Genomic DNA, 17,500 nt, shown 5'->3' with positions numbered 1-17,500 from the left:
TTTCTTAATTTTTTCACGTTTAATATGTTTTTTTGCAATTTTAATAAGATATGTTTTAATTGCTGATGCGGGTTTATTGATTTTTAAATGCGCCAGAAAATAACCCGTTTTGTACACCAGTAGTGCGTAAATGTGTTCCTGTATAGTATTTCTCCAGCAATGGTCATGTGGTGACATCAGTGATGGTATTTTGAGAGGTAATCATCGAAGTCGGACATCACTGAAGGCCTTGGTGGGAAACGCACGGCCCGCCACTGGGTTAGAGGGGTCACCCACTTTTCTTGATTGTTCGAACCTGGTTTTGTGTATTTGGGATCCCCATAAGTGCTGAAAATGTCAATTCAAACCATAGAGGCGTTAAGGGGATATTCATAAATAACAATAATCCGAACAAGCCGTTTGAGATTTTCCTCTATTTTGTGACACAACGGATATCTCCATACATGGTAGAGGTTTTTCAGGAGATATCTGCGAGAGTCGACCATTTTTATTTTCCCTAGCGGCAGTTGCAGTTCAAACGGAAATATGTCCACAGTGTGAGCTGATGACCGAAAAAGCTCTGTGACTGTTTGTATTATCCATGGCACAGGTCACTACACAAACCTCCAGCCTCATATTTTGTTTTTCAGCTGGACATGAAAGCAGAGAGCCTGGCTAAGAAGCCCATGTCTCTTCAAGGGCGATATACAGAAGGATAGAATTTGATTGACAATTGGTTAATAAACATGACTATGTTTACACCGCAGGCCAAAGTGGCCTAAATCTGATTTTTTTTCTAGATCAGATTTTTTTCCAGATGACTGTTTACACTGCAAGTAAAATGTCATCTTTATCTGACCCCAGTGTAAACGCGCACAGGCCCCAATGTAGCTAAGAAAGTCGCTACCACTACTACAAAATAAAATTAAAGTCACTACCGTAGATATGGTCGCCACAACTTAAAAATTACTGTTTTTTAACGTGAAAATAAATTAAAATAATATAATGTATGAATTAAGGATGTAGCGGTTCAAAATCTCAAAGTACGATATTATAGCGAGATATGGCCAAAAAAATATATATTTTGAAAATGCCATAGTGTGTAAAATGAAGTGGCAGGAATGTTTAGGATAAACACGCATACTGTAATTGAATGAATGATGAATGGGTTATACTTGTATAGCGCTTTTCTACCTTCAAGGTACTCAAAGCGCTTTGACAGTATTTCCACATTCACCCATTCACACACTGATGGCGGGAGCTGCCATGCAAGGCGCGAACATAAACATAATGCTAAATGTTCTAATCATATTTCTTACTGCAAACAAGTATTTCTAAGTGCAAATAATTGGGGCGGTATGGCGCAGTGGATAGAGCGGCCGTGCCAGAAACCTGAGGGTTGCAGGTTCGCTCATCGCCTCTTGACATCCAAATTGCTGCCGTTGTGTCCTTGGGCAGGACACGTCACCCTTTCCCCCGGTGCCGCTCACACTGGTGAATGAATGATGAATGAATGATAGGTGGTGGTCGGAGGGGCCGTAGGCGCAAACTGGCAGCCTCGCTTCCATCAGTCTACTCCAGGGCAGCTGTGGCTAGAAATGTAGCTTACCACCACCATGTGTGAATGAATGATGGGTTCCCACTTCTCTGTGAGCGCTTTGAGTATCTAATAATAGAAAAGCGCGATATAAAATCTAATCCATTATTATTATTATTATTATAAATAATTGTGCAGGAACATCTCCTGTTTCAAGCAAATATTAAAAAGAATAACATACAGTTGATGTCTTTAAAGTAACAATGTAAACATCCAGTGTAACAAGTGTCAATCAATAATGTAGAGTTTAGTGTCCTCTATAGTGGTAATTTTTTATTTCAGCCTGGAAAATGTTGTTTCTCAGAAAAGTTAACTAACAATATAACGTTTAATAATGTAAATACCTCACAAACTGCTGTTTGGCTTCGCTGGCTTCAAAAATATTTTCTGTGTGACGGTTTGAGGTGGCCACTTGTCCAGCCCTGCCTTCTGCCCGAGTGCAGCTAAAATAGGCTCCAGCCCCCTCGCAACATTGACAGACAAACAGTTGAAAAATAGAGGGATGGATTGAGAATGTATTAATAAGTAGCTTTTTAGTTTACTCTTATTTCCCACGCAGAACTTTTTTTTTTTTGCTGACTCCGTGCGTCGCGACAAGACCGGCTGGCTCTGTGTCGCCTTGGAAAGCTCGAAACGAAAGTGGCGCGCTTCGCTTTGCAGTACGCACACTTTCTTACCTCCGCCGAAAACGTTATGTTTTGGCCTGGGCTTGTTTGTCTGTTTGTTCGCAATATAACTCAACCAGTTACGGAAATATTTCATGTCCAAAAAACAACTGACGAGTTCGAACACACTGCACTTCCTGCTTACGACGTTCAACGACCCTACCTGCGCAGAGGATTCTGGGAGATGTAGTTTATCTACAAACGCTAATACGCCAAAAGAAAACTACACTCATCAAGTTTTCGTTTGATACCGTTACACGTCAATGTATTATTGGGAAGACTTTGAAACCGAAATACCGCGGTATTTATAATACCTTTAAATCCCTAGTATGAATGGATTTATACAATGTAATATATTTGGGAGGGTTCTAATCTTTTATGGCTGTTAAGTATAGGAAGCATGGACATCAGCGTGGATCAATCTTAGCTTTATTTTTCAAGTCACATGTAAGCAAATACACCACAGTGTCAATTCCGGTCCTTTAACAATCGCTATTTCTTCGGAATGAAAATATATATTACATATAGCCTATTATTTGCGCACTATTAACTAGTGATGCACCGAAAATTCAGCTGTCGAAAATAGACTTTGCTCACTGAAACCGGATGTTGTGATGAAGTATCCACTTCCACTGGCAGGCTGCTTCTTTTCCCGCGCACACAAATGACGTAGTCTGCCCAAAGCTGACGAAACAGTCACACATGGGTCGCATTTAGGTCGCATTGCGTTTAGACTGTAGTCACATTTGAAAAGATCAGATTCCAATCGGATTTGGACTACCTCATGATGTGGCCTGAATCTGATGCGAAAAGATCAGATTTGAAGCACTTTGGAGGGTTTAGACTGGCAAATAAAATCAGATCTGTCACTTAGGGCAACAAAAATCGGGGCCTAATGACATGCATTAAGCAAAATGTCTTTGCAGGGGTTAGGGTTAGAGTTATCGTTGAGAATAATCACCTGTTGCTACAAGGTGAGTTGCGATACACCGTGTGTGAGCTGTTCGAACAGCGGAATGACAAGATACATCTAAAATTCTGTTATTTTTGTTATATTGTGAATATCACTTATTGTTATCTGATTTCTGGTATGTTGTGACTATTATTGTGCACAATTGAAGTAATACTGCTTGGTTGAATGCATCTTATATTATATTAGATAATCCATTTTGTTTGGCCTTTCCAGGCCAAATCTTTTTAATCCCTGTGTATGTCTGCGTTGGAATTGTCAAGTCTTTGAAGTGGACTGTCTTCTGCTGTTTCCCTGGTCTACAGAGTGTTGCTTCAGAGGACAGTGGTAGTGGCAAGTCAACCCACAAGGAGCCAAATCTTGAAGTAACTTTCCATTTTCTTTTTATTGCATCCACCTGGGCATCAGGTCAGACTGAGTCTTTGATTATTCTGAGGTTGTGAATAACTTTGCTGGTAAAGAACAAAAGGAACAATCTGTGACGCATATGCTGTTAAGGAAAACAGTGTTGCTTGTGCTTTATGTACATACTATATGTATATAGTTTTTTTTAATTTATTCTACATTTCATTTATGTTCCCTACAGTGTTAAATCCAACTGTTCAATACACTACACCATTGACCCCACAGTCCCTAAGTTCCCTTTGCTTTTTCTACTCCATAAAACAAATGTACTTCTTCGCTTTTGCTGATTTTAAACAAGAAATCATTTTGATTGTCACCCAGTGGTAACCATAAGTTACCGCTGTTCAAGCGCGATTAGGCCCCATCCAGCCAGTTGTCATGGTGAAGTCTCCGACTTTTAAGAAACGCCTGCATCCAAAATCATTTGTGATTCATAATCGTGTGACTCATCTGTGTTTCCGCAAATGACCTTGCAGAAACGGAGCAATTTGTCATAACACTGAAAGGAATCTTCCAAGACGAGTGGATTTTTAACGTGTCCTACGTCAGGCAGTGAATACAAACAGGTTCTTTCACACAGCCAGATAAGACAATCATCCCATCTCTCTTACTCTGACCTTGCGATGACCCAACCCCCCTCGAATCAGGCTTTTAGCTTCCCTCTTGAGTCTCAGGCGGTTAGCCCGAGCCCACAGTGAGAGAAGCAAAGGTAAAACCTTCAGTGAGATTGCGATTCCTTGTGCCCTCAGCAGGAGACACAGTCTCATCCTCGAAAGCCTCCATTTGTCCTTCAATTTTTGGGGGGTAATTTTCACCTGAGCGTTCTTTCAGCCTGACGATTCCCCGGCAATATGTTGCCATATGGTGCAGCTTTCATCCCTGATTTATTCAAAGCCTCCTCTCCCAGTGCTCAGGTCGGCCCCTCGCGAGCTAACGACAAGCTAGTTTTCTTGGCTTAACCGCAACGCAGCCGATACCCGACAGTAAAATGCAATACTGGATATGAGATAGAGATGCTGGATATTAAGCGATGAAAGCGATAGATAAGGCCAACGAGACAATGAGGGATTACATGAAGACAGAGAGCATGATAGCGAGGTGTCCAGGGGACGGCTCAACAAATGAGACCAATAAAACGCACAGACTGGTTCCTTCGGGGAGTCACAAATTCTTGTTTTCTTGGAGGATCTGTTGTGATTTCATTGTTCCATCTCCAGTTCCCTTGGGACCTTTAGACCAGACAGTGGATTTGTTTCATTCAGAGGCATTAGTGGCCAAACTTTAATGGAATGTATTGACCCAAACATAAGACGACCGCTGTTTTTCAAGACCTGTATTTAGAAAACTATTTTCAAGACAAGGAATATTAATATTATAACTACTACCAAAAGCATAGCACCAAATTGTGGTCCCCCATACACAAGTCTCCTAAAGGGCCCCCTATCCCACCATAAAACCCAACAATGACGCCCCAGACACACACACACACTTGCACATGCACTAAAAAACTAATTATCTCATGAATTTGGTTAAAACCAGCTTTTTAAAATAGTTAATTAGGTTTTTGACTCTTTAATGATGGTAATAATAACATATCTCAAACATATCTAATTAAACCCCCTAAATAATGTTTTTTTTCTGAAAAAAAAAACCCTACAAAGTCAATATACTGTATAGTGGCCAGAATATGAATTTAAATCATCATATAACCTGTCATTATTCACCTAAAGGGGAAGTGCACTTTTTTTCTAGAATTTTGCCTATTTACAATCCTTTTGAGAACAAGACAAAAGTTTTAGGTTTTTTTTGCAGTAGAGCATGTAAAAATCGGCTCTATATAATTTTTAGCATTCAAAAACAGCCAACAATACTTAATTTAAGTTTCGTAACCTGTATAATACCCAAGCTGTAGCGACATTGTTATTGTAAGAGCGAACACTGAGGAACTATTTTTCCAGCGGAGTAACACATCGCTATGCTATAGTATAGCCGTAAAAGCTAGCTACGGCGAGAGATAAGATAGCTTCTACATCAGCACCCAAATCACGTTCGAGTTTGTAATGCCCAACACAATGCGATAGGACAAAAAATATGAACAATCATATTAGAGTATCTATAAAGTATGAGCCCACATTTAATGATTTTGTTTGTACACAGCTAGCTTGACAGCGTATGTACTGTAGTTGTAATAACACGCATGACGTATATCAAGATCGATATTAAGGTGACTCACTCCATGGACAGCTGTGCGTTTGGTTCAGCTGGCCGGGGACGTTTTTTCCGGATTATTTAGGGTAACCACTTCATTTATGTTGAAATAGCTTGGCTCAAAGTTCCACATTTACAGCGTCAAAATCACGCCGACCTGATAAAACAGCTCACCCTTCCTTTCGTGCCCGCCTCTATAAGCAGTAGTTCATCCTCTGTATATTCAGCTTCAAAAAGATAAGCTTGTGAATCCTCATTGGTCCAAAAATAGTGATCTTTGTTTGTCTGTTACCAAGTATGCCATGATTAGAAAACACACACGTTTGTTTCCAGAAGTACAACTCACATTTGTTGCCGGAAGTCGGAAATGCACTGCTGTGTAAACGAAAATAATTGTGCTGAGGATATCAGTTCCGGCAATCCTTACGATAAAAATTCTAAATATTGAAGGCTACAACGATGACTACTGTTAGCCGCATCTTTCAAGCATTTTTTATTATCTTTAACCCTTGTCTCTCGTAATGATTGTGAACGATAGGCAAACTAAAATAAAAAAGTGTAGTTCCACTTTAAATATGATTATGAATATGTCAAGTTTCCCTTTAGTTCAGAGTGTAAAGTAGAGATTAGCTGAAACAAAAAGGATTAGCGTCAGTGGATAATACGAGTCATAATAATAATAATACATCAAAAGTAATATGTTTATATTATTATTACTGCATCTCCTGGTAGTCAAGTCTCCCTCTGTCTTTAGAAACTAGTGACACCTCTCTTTTTAACTTTAATCGAGTGTCTTTGAACTCACTGCAGTTATGAGAAATTATATTTTTACCTTTCTTCCATCACCTCATTTTTGTTCCAAAGTGCCGGTGCTGTGTGTGAATGTTTGATGGCGAGCTTTGATGACGTTATGACGTCTGTGTTAAGTGGTTTGATATTTTGGATAGGGGGTGTAGGTATTTTTAGTAGGGGTGTAACGGTACACAAACATTTCGGTTCTGTACGTACCTCGGTTTAGAGGTCACGGTTCGGTTAATTTTCGGTACAGTAAGAAAACAACAAAATATACATTTTTGGGTTATTTATTTACCAAATTTGCAAAATCTTCCACCAAAAATATTTTTCTTAGTGGAATATTTGATGGGAAGTAATCGGAACCTTGGATAGGTCAATAATTCATAATAACATTGATTTTGATTCAATATTATGTTTTGAGCAATGACAGTTTGAAAGAAAAAAAAACAGCTTTGTTTTATTAGTCAGCATTGCAACTTTTTCTAAATTACATTTCACCTTTAAGCTTTTTTATTTCACTTTTGTTATGTTTTTGTTTATTTTAATAGTATTTTTAGAATGTGCCATGGGCCTTTAAAACATTAGCTGTGACACCCCTGCTATTGATAATAAAAAATTAAATCTGATAAATCTATGGATAAAAAGCAGAGCCTGGCGACGCATGCGCGTTTATCATGACTCTCTCGCTCTCTCTGTCTCTGCCCCTCCCTCACGAATGCTGGTGCGCGCACAATTTGTTTAGTTTTTTACCCCTTCTTAACCCTGAACGTAGTGTAACGACATGCTGAAGTTGATGTTGTGTTCTTGAGTGAGTGATATTCAGAATTCCCATTGTTGTGAACGTAGCACGCCTGTAAGGTGATTGGCGAAGAAGGAGGAAGCGTTGTTGTTGCGGAAATGAGGAGTGAGGATAGACGTGCGTGTGGAAGGAACGAGATAAGTTGAGCTGTGTTAGTATAAGTTGCTCAATAAAAGTTTAAAAAGAGCGTCAGACTTGGTGTGCACTTCTTCTGGACGCTACAGTACATTGAAAATACAAGCAACCCTAACTCAAAATGCCGGCACATTTGAAGCATTTAAGAAACTCCGCCCTGACAGCTCAGCAAAAGAGGACATGTCCGGTGAAAAAAGAGGACATATTGTCAGTCTATCGTAGCCCGGTCGTTGCTAGTAAGCCGTGTGTTGTGCCTCGGTGTGCATTGTTTACACAACGTGCGTTACGCTACTTAATATGTTATATTAAACCCGTTCGGTACACCTCCGAACCGAACCGGAACCCCCGTACCGAAACGGTTCAATACAAATACACGTACCGTTACACCCCTAATTTTTAGACATTTTAAATTAGATTTAAGCAAGCTTATTACTGCACTTTCAGGGATATATATTTTTTTATATTCACATTTATGACATCTTTTTTTTTAATCAATTATATATTTAAAGGGCAGAATTTTTTTTTTAGAAATTTACAAAAGCCCAGAGCCCCGCCGATGCTTTGGGTCCCTGTACAACATCCCCTCCTAGCCCTCCACCCCCCTCTTTGACGCCGCTGACTGCTCCATCTATCACCATTACGTTGTCCGTGGGACGGCGTGGCTCAGGGGAGAATCGGGTCATTGAGTAACCGGAAGATGTATTAACCACGTATCACACTCGCTCTGCATAAAACGATGTCGTTGTATCGGGAGGCGTAGCAGTATGTTTACATGCTCTAATTAATGTCCTGAATAAATTTTATTTTTTCACACGTGTGTTAAGTTTCTGTTTACAGGCTCTATCTCTAATCCGACCGCTGGCAAATGCTGTGTGCCTCTCGTAGATACTAATGGCTTGGATGCTTTTAGCAAAAAGATTTTGCTTGCAACTTAATGCATAACAATTAGCCGATAAATAGCTCTTATCTCAAAACACTCTTAAGTTGAGGTACCACTGTAATACAAGAGGGAACTGATTTCCAATTGCATCATCGATGTATTTTAATCCAGTCTTTAAAAAGTCCAACATGATCTGGTTAAGATGTTTATATGAAAAGATGGTTTCCAGCTAGTTCATACAATATTTAGTTTTTTTTTAGTGCATGTAAACATACTGAGTGCGGGATTTATTCCCGTCTCTCCTGAGAGACGGCGCTGACACAGCTCGCCGGCAGCTCGTTTCTGCCTCTGTGCTGTTCCGCTGCAATGACTCTATGTCGCATCGGGAGAATGAGTTTCCTCCTCTGCTGCTTGTGTTGTTAACGCCACAAAGGCCTTGTACGGGGGTCGGCAACCCATAATGTTGAAAGAGCCATCAAAAATACAAAAAACTAATCTGTCTGGAGCCGCAAAAAATTAAAAGCTGTATATAAGTCTTATAATGAAGGCAACACATGATGTAAGTGTCTTTATTAGCTATAATAGCCTACTATCAAAATGGCTGTGTTGCAGGCTGACGCAAATCTTCGTTGACAGAAATGTTGAAATTTAATATTTATTCTACACATTTTTACAACATTAGAAACCTTTAGTAAATCAGAGGCTACTCAGAAGGTAAGATAACCCCTGGAAATTACTGGCGTTTATTGGCCAAAGGTATAGATGTGTGTCTCCAAGTTAAAGAAAATAACAGGTTGTCTTCTTTTAATAGATTTATTACAATCTTTGGCAAGCTAGGTAATGTTTGCTGTGGTCTGGAACAACATGGCACACAAACAACTATCAGAAACGCAGCCAATATTACATACAGATAGTGTGGCATGAGACATGCAAAACTAAATTATATACAAAGAGTATAAAAGTAAAGAATATTAAAGGAGGCATAATGATGCAGTATATACATACAGCTAGCCTAAATAGCATGTTAGCATTGATTAGCTTGCAGTCATGCACTGACCATATATGCCTGATTAGCACTCCAACAAGTCAAAAACATCAACAAAGCGCACCTTTGTGCATTCACACACAGCATAAAACGTTTGGTGGAAAAAATGAGACAAAGGAGTGGAAGATTTTACAAACTGTTGCGTCACAGTCCACACTATGGTGAGTTCAAGAATCGCCGAAATTAGTAGGACAAAATGATATTCACCAAATACTCTCATCAGTGAAGCATACACACAAACATATTAAACAGTGGGCTTTCTAATAATTGGGAAGGTTTGTGTCATGTTTGTCCTCAAACAAAAAACATACTTAAAACAAAAAAAATATTTTTCCCCACCTTTTTCCATTTTCAATCCTTTTTTAAAAATTATCCAGGGAGCCACTAGGGTGACCTGAAAGAAAAAATGTGATACCCGTTCGTATAGATTTGCAAAAGTGCCATATGCATGCCAGGTCATTAGATGGTGATGCCACTGAAACCTGCATGTTTAGTTTTACTTTCCCGTCTACAACAAAGATACATTTTTCTAGTGCTGCATCTGCCTCTTTCATTTTGAGTTTATTTTGCCTCCCAGGAGCTGCTCTGTCTCCACAAGCAGAGGGGGACCTCATAACAACCTTATCCCGAGAAAAACAATCCCGCTTCAATCAACTAGTGTGGTCACAAAACTTATTTTGTCTTTCCCCTAAAGTTAGTTTTACAGCCAAAATACTTCAGAGAGCTTCAGATGTGTGCTCTCTGCTTTGAGCCCAGTGGCGTCCCATTGCTGCATCACGAGGCGTTATTGACTATAGCTACTGTTCTAAAGTCACTTTCTTCTTACACGGATTTATTTTGATAATGGAATTATTCATACTCCTCATTAGGGATCCTGTGGTATGGATTTCTTGTGTGCAGCTTTTTGATATACTAATCCTACCACATCATTATACATAGTGTATTGTGGCTCATTAGTCAAGACAATGCATGGCAGGCACCTTGCTGTTATCACTGAACCAAACGAACAGCACACTGGACCCAAAATTTCATTTGCACATCTACAGACAAATTAAGCTATTTTATTTCTAAATATGACAATAAGCCTAGATAGGCTTTAGTAAATATGCAGCTTACTGTTATGTATCGCTGAACTAAAAAGAAAGAAGAGGAAATTAAACCCAAAATTAGCATAAATCTGTGAACAAATAGTGGAGCTATGTTGTTTTTCCAGCTCGCATAACGGACCTACATGTGTTGATGTTACTATCGCAAAAGGAGCTTCTTTAGTCAAGACTTTGAACGATATGCAGCTTGATTATATGGCCCGCTGAACAAAAACTAAAGCCAAAATATGTGCAAGTTCTACATTGTTTGTTCCCCTAGCTGCTTACTCGTCCACACCTAAGAAAGCTTCTTTAGTCAAGACAGGGTATGATATGCAGCTTGCTAAAAAGAAACCAAGTAAAAAAAAAACAGGAAAACATTGTACCTAAAATTTGAGCAACTCTGTGGCCAAATACAGAGCTAGCATTGAAGATACAGTAGGCATACTTTGATCTCAGACTGTATATGAAATGCAGCTTAATTATATGTCTCTCACAACAAAAAATAGTGACGGGTACCCAAAATTGGAGTAAATCTGCAGGAAAAACAGGTTCTACTGTACATTGTTTCTCTAGCAGCATACTCATCATCACCTAAAGAAGCTTATTTAAACAAGACCGTATATGATATGCAGCTTGCTAATATTAAACCAAGGAAATAGACGCAGGACCTTAAATTTGAGCAACTCTGTGGCCAGGAGCTAGCATTGTAAGATAGGCATATTTTGATCTCACAGTCACATAAGAATGTGACTCTTTAGTCAAGACTGTGCTTGATATGCATCTTGTTTATACGTCTCGTACAACAAAAAAGAATGACAGGTACCCAGAATTGGAGCAAATCTGCAGGAAAATACAGGTTCTACATTGTGTCTCTAACTGCATACTCCTCACCGCCTAAAAAAGCTTCTTCAGACAAGACAGATATTGAATCAAGGGAAAAAAGACAGGAAAACATTGGTCCTCAAATTTAAGCAACTGTGTGGCCAAATACAGGAGCTACTGTAGCATTGTAGATAAGCACTTTGATCTCACAGTCAGTCACTTAACAATATGATTCTTTAGCTAGATTTTTTGTTTCGCTCAACAAAAAAGAATGGTGGGTACCCAAAATTGGAGCAAATCTGCAGGAAAAATAGAGGTTTTATTTTGTGTCTCTAGCTGCATACTCAACATAGGGCTGGGCGATATGGCCTTTTATTAATATCTCAATATTTTTAGGCCATGTCACGATACACATTATATATCTCGATATTTTGCCTTAGCCTTGAATTAACACTTGATGCATATAATCACACCAGTATGATGATTTTATGTGTCTACATTAAAACATTCTTGTTCATACTGCATTAATATATGCTAATTTTAAACTTTCATGCAGAGAGGGAAATCACAACTAAGTCAATTTACCAAAACTGTATTTATTAAACAGTTATTAAGCAGTGGCACAAACATTCATGTAATTTCAAAACAGAAAGTGCAAGATTGTCAGAGACATTTTAAAACAAGCTATGAGTGCACTTTTGTGCATGATGTCACTAAGATGACATATCAAAACAACACTAAATTAAAGTGCACTTTTTGTACAGAACGCCACAAATAATGTGCACTTTTGTGCACGATGTCACACAAGATATTTCAATAACTGTCAAATAAAAATTAGCTGCATAATAGGAAATCAAATAGTATATTTCCTTCGCTATGTGTTAGGTTTCTGCGGACGTTATCTCCTGTTGTTGACTTTTTTTTTTCATACGTTGTTGATGTGGAAATGGTTGCTTGGGCATTTTGTGGGTGTGGCAACGAACACTCTTCATTCTCTAGCGGGTGACTTTTCAAATGATGCTACAAATTAGCAGTAATGCTACTTTTTGTAGCAACGCTTTTGCAGCTTACTTGACATATTACGGTTGTCTGTTTAACATATTCCCGCTTGAAGCCAAACCACCGCCAGACGATGGACCATGTGCTGTTTTTCTTGGGAATTAATTCTTCTTCCTTCATTTGTTACCAGATTCACACCTTTTTCTCTCGTATTACCACTCGCACCACTCTATTAGCACCACAGCTAATGTACCTATGCTGCTACCTCTCTGCTCTGCGAGGGCGCATGACGTTGCACGCACGACAGTATGTGACGTATGTAAGAAGGTGCGCTTGTTTTATGTCTCTGTGGGAAGGAGAGACAAGAAAGAGTGAGAAACACCTGTAGTGTAATGCTCGCAGCTAAAAGCAACTGTGTGAGAACGTATACTCGAATATCACGATATAGTCATTTTCTGTATCGCACAAAGACAAAACCGCAATATATCGAGTACCGTATTTTTCGGACTATAAGTCGCTCCGGAGTATAAGTCGCACCGGCCGAAAATGCACAATAAAGAAAGAAAAAAACATATACCGTATTTCCTTGAATAGCCGCAGGGGCGTTAATTAGTTTAAAACCTCCTGTCACTCCTGCGTTTACCGGAAACCGGCGGGATGGCCGTGCATGCGGTGATTATTTTAAAACCTCTTCTCACTCCGGCGTTTACCAAAAGGAATCCATAAAATTTAGGCGTGCGCTTTGAGTGTGATGTAAGCATACCATCATGAAAAGCACATTTAATTAAAAAAAACGTTATTATGGTCTTACCTGTACTTATAAATGGAGTCCATTTGCAGCTCCTTCTGACCAAAAGCATCGATAACTTGTTTATAGAAGTCTTCGTTATTTTCTTTTTTCCGTTTTAAAAGTCTCTGTCTCGATGGAGATATTCCTTTAATTATTACCTCCTGCTTTGATTGAAAGTCCAGTTTAGAAAACTGTTTTATTTTAGATACCGGTATGTAATCCTCCATGTTAGAAGGAAGAAAAAAAAATCTCTTGCTGCGTGTGTTCACTTCTTCTGCAGTACCGGAAGTCGCAAGAAGGATCACTAGCGCGGCAGCGCCCTCTACCACCAGGAGACGGGAGTCATTTAATGACTTATACAGTATTTCACACACGCAGCTACGGTATATTAATAAAACATAGATGCTTACTGTTCTCTTTAGCATATTGTACCGGTATTCAATAGCTTGGACCTTAAATCCTACTGAATAGCTCTTTATCTTTTTTCCTTTGTGCGATTGTAAACTACTGAAAGCAGCTTCCTCCATTTTGAAAATGAGGACAGATGCGTCACTCGTGACGTAACGAATTTGACCCGGTGGAAGTTCTAGCCATATGCTAAATATTTTGCGAAACGAGTTTGACTCGGTGAAAATTATAGACACGCGATAATAAAATTAATATTTTGCGAAACGAATTTGATCCGGCTTCAATAATAAACCGGCGATAAGGCCAAGCATGCGTTAATTATTTTGAGAAACGAGTTTGACCCGGCAGTAATTCTAGACGTGCGAATACTATATTCCCTGCGCCAATTCAAGGAAATACGGTATACGTCGCACTGGAGTATAAGTCGCATTTTTGGGGGAATTTGATTTGATAAAATCCAACACCAAGAATAGACATTTGATAGGCAATTTAAAATAAATAAAGAATAGTGAACAGGATGAATAAGTGTACGCCATATGATGCACAAATAACCAACTGAGAACGTGCCTGGTATGTTAACGCAACACATCATGGAAAGAGTCATTCAAATAACTATAACATATAGAACATGCTATACGTTTACCAAACAATCTGTCACTCCTTATCGCTAAATCCGATGAAATCTTCCTCCCCGGTGTCGCCTCTGGTATGTCCTTTCTTTCTGCTGCTCGATTGTCATTCTCTGCTGCATATTTCACTACGTCCAGCTTGTAATCTGCAGTATATGATTTCCTTTACGGTGCCATTTTTGTTCAGTCCTTCTCAGTTTTTATAAGTTACCGGCAATGTTGATGTGATCCATTTTAATAGCTACGGCAGTAGCATATAGCAGTTAGCATCCCATGACCCACAATGCACTTCTGCCATGACCCTCCCCCGCCAAATTCTTATTGGTTGACGTGTGAGTGACGATTGCTGCAATTTGCTTCGTCTCTTACGCGAATGAGATAAATAATATTATTTGATATTTTACGGTAATGTGTTAATAATTTCACACATTAACCGCTCCGGAGTATATGTTGCACCCACGGCCAAACTATGAAAAAAACTGTGATTTATAATCCGAAAAAATACAGTATATTCGATATATCGCCCAGCCCTAACTCAACATCACCTCAAGAAGTGTCTTTAGTCAAGACAGTGTATGATGTTCAACTTGCTGATGTTGAACCAAGGAAAAAAACATAGGAAACTCTGGCTAGGAGCTAGCATTGTCATAAGCATACTTTGATCTCACAATCACATAAGAATACTATTCTTTAGTCAAGACTGTGCATGATATGCAGCTTGCTGTTATGTCCCGCTGAGCTAAAAAAAGAAGGGGAAATTGGACCCTGAATATTAGATGGCTTGTTAATGACTTTGTTGGTGTTTCTGTGTGTGTTTTCAGACATAAACATGGCTGGCGAGCCCAAACCCTACAGGCCCAAAAGCGTCTCCAAAAGGCCTATCTCAGCGGTCTACAGGTAAGACTGTCTTTGTTTTTTTTGGGTTTTTTTTTAAATGGTTCTGTCTGGTTAACTTGGCTTGTATACATTTGGGGTTTTGTTCCAGTCAGACTGCTGAAATAGACCTTGGTAAAGCTCATATTCATTCCCACTTTGAATTAGCTTTCTAATGTATTCATTTGTGGCTTCATTTGCATGTTATCTCTGAGCATGCGGAATATAAAATGTAATTATGCCATAAATGGAAATGCAAATTTTGTCATTTTAATCAAAAATATTTTAAGCAGCAATACATTATTAGTCATTATTTATTATTTCCTACATTTCAAACTTATCACTGGTGAAGCTTTTGCATTGATTTTTGATTCCTCCCTCCTCTCTCATTGACTTTACGTCTCCCTCTATACTTATTTGATCTGCTGTCTTCGCACGGTTGATTGTGTGTGTGCGTGCTTGTGCATGTGTGTGTGTGCAAGCGTCTTGCTGCTTAACTTCCTCCAAGCCTCCGGCGGAAAACCGCAGCGCGTCCATTCGAGTCAAAACCGCTGCAGTTTGATCCGCTTTGCTCCTGACAGGTCCAGATTGGAATCCTCAGAATAAGAAAAAACTCAATTTCTCTATCTCTCTCTCTCTCTTTCTCTCTCTCTCTCTCTCTCTCTCTCTATCTCTCTCTCTCTCTCTCTCTCTCCATCTAGCCCCCTCTCCCACAGTGGTTATGAATTTGACTACGAGTACTACAGAGATGACTTCTACAGCAGGTATGTGGCCTTCCAATGGTGCCTCGCAAGGACGCAATCTCACTGTGGCGCCAACACTCAAATTATTCCAATCAAGTTGTAAAGCAAAGCTATTTAACTGGCGGCCCATGAAGTTCAGTTCAAAACATGTGACATGCGTTTTTGAAGCAGATTTGTAGAAACAGCAGTCATATAGAGCAGTGGTCCCCAACCTTTTTGTAACTGCGGACCGTTCAACGCTTGAAAATTTGTCCCACTGACATGAAAAAAATACAATCGTGTGCTATCCCTGCAGACTGTATTGATCTATATTGATATATAATGTAGGAACCAGAAATATTAATAACAGAAAGAAACAACCCTTTTGTGCGAATGAGTGTAAATGGGGGAGGGAGGTTTTATGGGTTGGTGCACTAATTGTAAGTGTATCTTGTGTTTTTTATGTTGATTTAATTAAAAAAATAAAAAATGTTTTTTATTTTTTTATTTCTTGTGCAACCCGGTACCAATCGATCCGCGGACCAGTGGTTGGGGACCACTGATATAGAGGATTTTTACTGGTGTTTTTAAGCAAATTCCTAAAAATTGTGGTCAAAAAGGCTCTTTGACTAGTGTTTTTAGGCAGATTCCTAAAAACAGCAGTTTTATAAAAGGTGTATGACAGTAGTGCCTGCAAAATGCTGCTCTCATGCAGATAATATTTGACTAGTGTTTTAAGCAGATTCCTACAAACAGCAGTCATTTAGAGGATCTTTGTTTTGTGTTTTTAAGCAGATTCCTAATAACAGCAGTTCTTTAGAGAATCGATAACCACTGTTTTAAGCAGATTTATACAAACTGCAGTCATTTAGGGGATCTTTGATTTGTGTTTTTGAGCAGATTCCTAAAAACAGCAGTCAAATGAAGAATCTTTGGCATTAGGGCCCTAAAAATTGCAAAATGCTTATGTCCTATAGATCAGTGGTCCCCAACCTTTTTGTAGCTGCGGACCGGTCAACGCTTGAAAATTTACCGGGGGGAAGGGGGGGTGGTATTTTATTTTTATTTTATTTTTGTTTTTTTCATAAAGAAATACAATCATGTGTGCTTACGGACTGTATTCCTGCAGACTGTATTGATCTATATTGATATATAATGTATATATTGTGGTTTTTTACGTTGATTTAATAAAAAATAAAAATACATTTTATTTTTTTTATTTCTTGTGCGGCCCCGTACCAATCGGTCCACGGACCGGTACCGGGCCACGGCCCGGTGGTTGGGGACCACAGCTATAGATGATTGTTGACTAGTGTTTTAAGCAGATTTCTAAAAACAGCAGTTATAAAGTGAATCATTAACAGGTAGGTATTTTAAAAACTTCCTAATGCTACTGTCATACTGAGGATCTTTGAACGGCATTTTTGCATTAGATTCCTAAAAACAGCAGTCATTTAGAGAAGTGGTCCCTAACCACCGGGCCACGGCCTGGTACTGGTCCGTGGATAGATTGGTACCGGGCCACACAAGAATTAATTTAAAAAAATAAAAATGATAAAAAAAATGTTTTATTATTAAATTAAACTACTGGTTTAAGCAGATTTCTAAAAACAGCAGTTATAAAGTGGATCATTGACAGTAGGTATTTTTGCAGGCGTGGTCTCCCTCAACTCTATCTTTTAAGTTCTTAC

General features: G+C 39.0%; 1 protein-coding gene across 3 annotated transcripts in view; it reads left to right on the top strand.

The window, feature by feature from the left end:
• LOC133629912 (RNA-binding Raly-like protein) overlaps positions 1–17,500 on the top strand; it is a 201,622-nt gene that overhangs the window by 154,521 nt on the left and 29,601 nt on the right. For all 3 annotated transcript variants that reach the window (XM_062021028.1, XM_062021030.1, XM_062021029.1), the window contains exons 3-4: positions 15,036–15,111; positions 15,789–15,851. In XM_062021028.1, the coding sequence (XP_061877012.1) occupies positions 15,036–15,111; positions 15,789–15,851 (139 nt within the window). The remainder of the gene's footprint in view (positions 1–15,035; positions 15,112–15,788; positions 15,852–17,500) is intronic.

This window comes from Entelurus aequoreus, linkage group LG15 (assembly GCF_033978785.1).
Source record: "Entelurus aequoreus isolate RoL-2023_Sb linkage group LG15, RoL_Eaeq_v1.1, whole genome shotgun sequence".
Taxonomy (NCBI): Eukaryota; Metazoa; Chordata; class Actinopteri; order Syngnathiformes; family Syngnathidae; genus Entelurus; species Entelurus aequoreus.
Note: the sequence above shows the minus strand (reverse complement) of the source record. Positions and strands in the feature narration are given on the sequence as shown.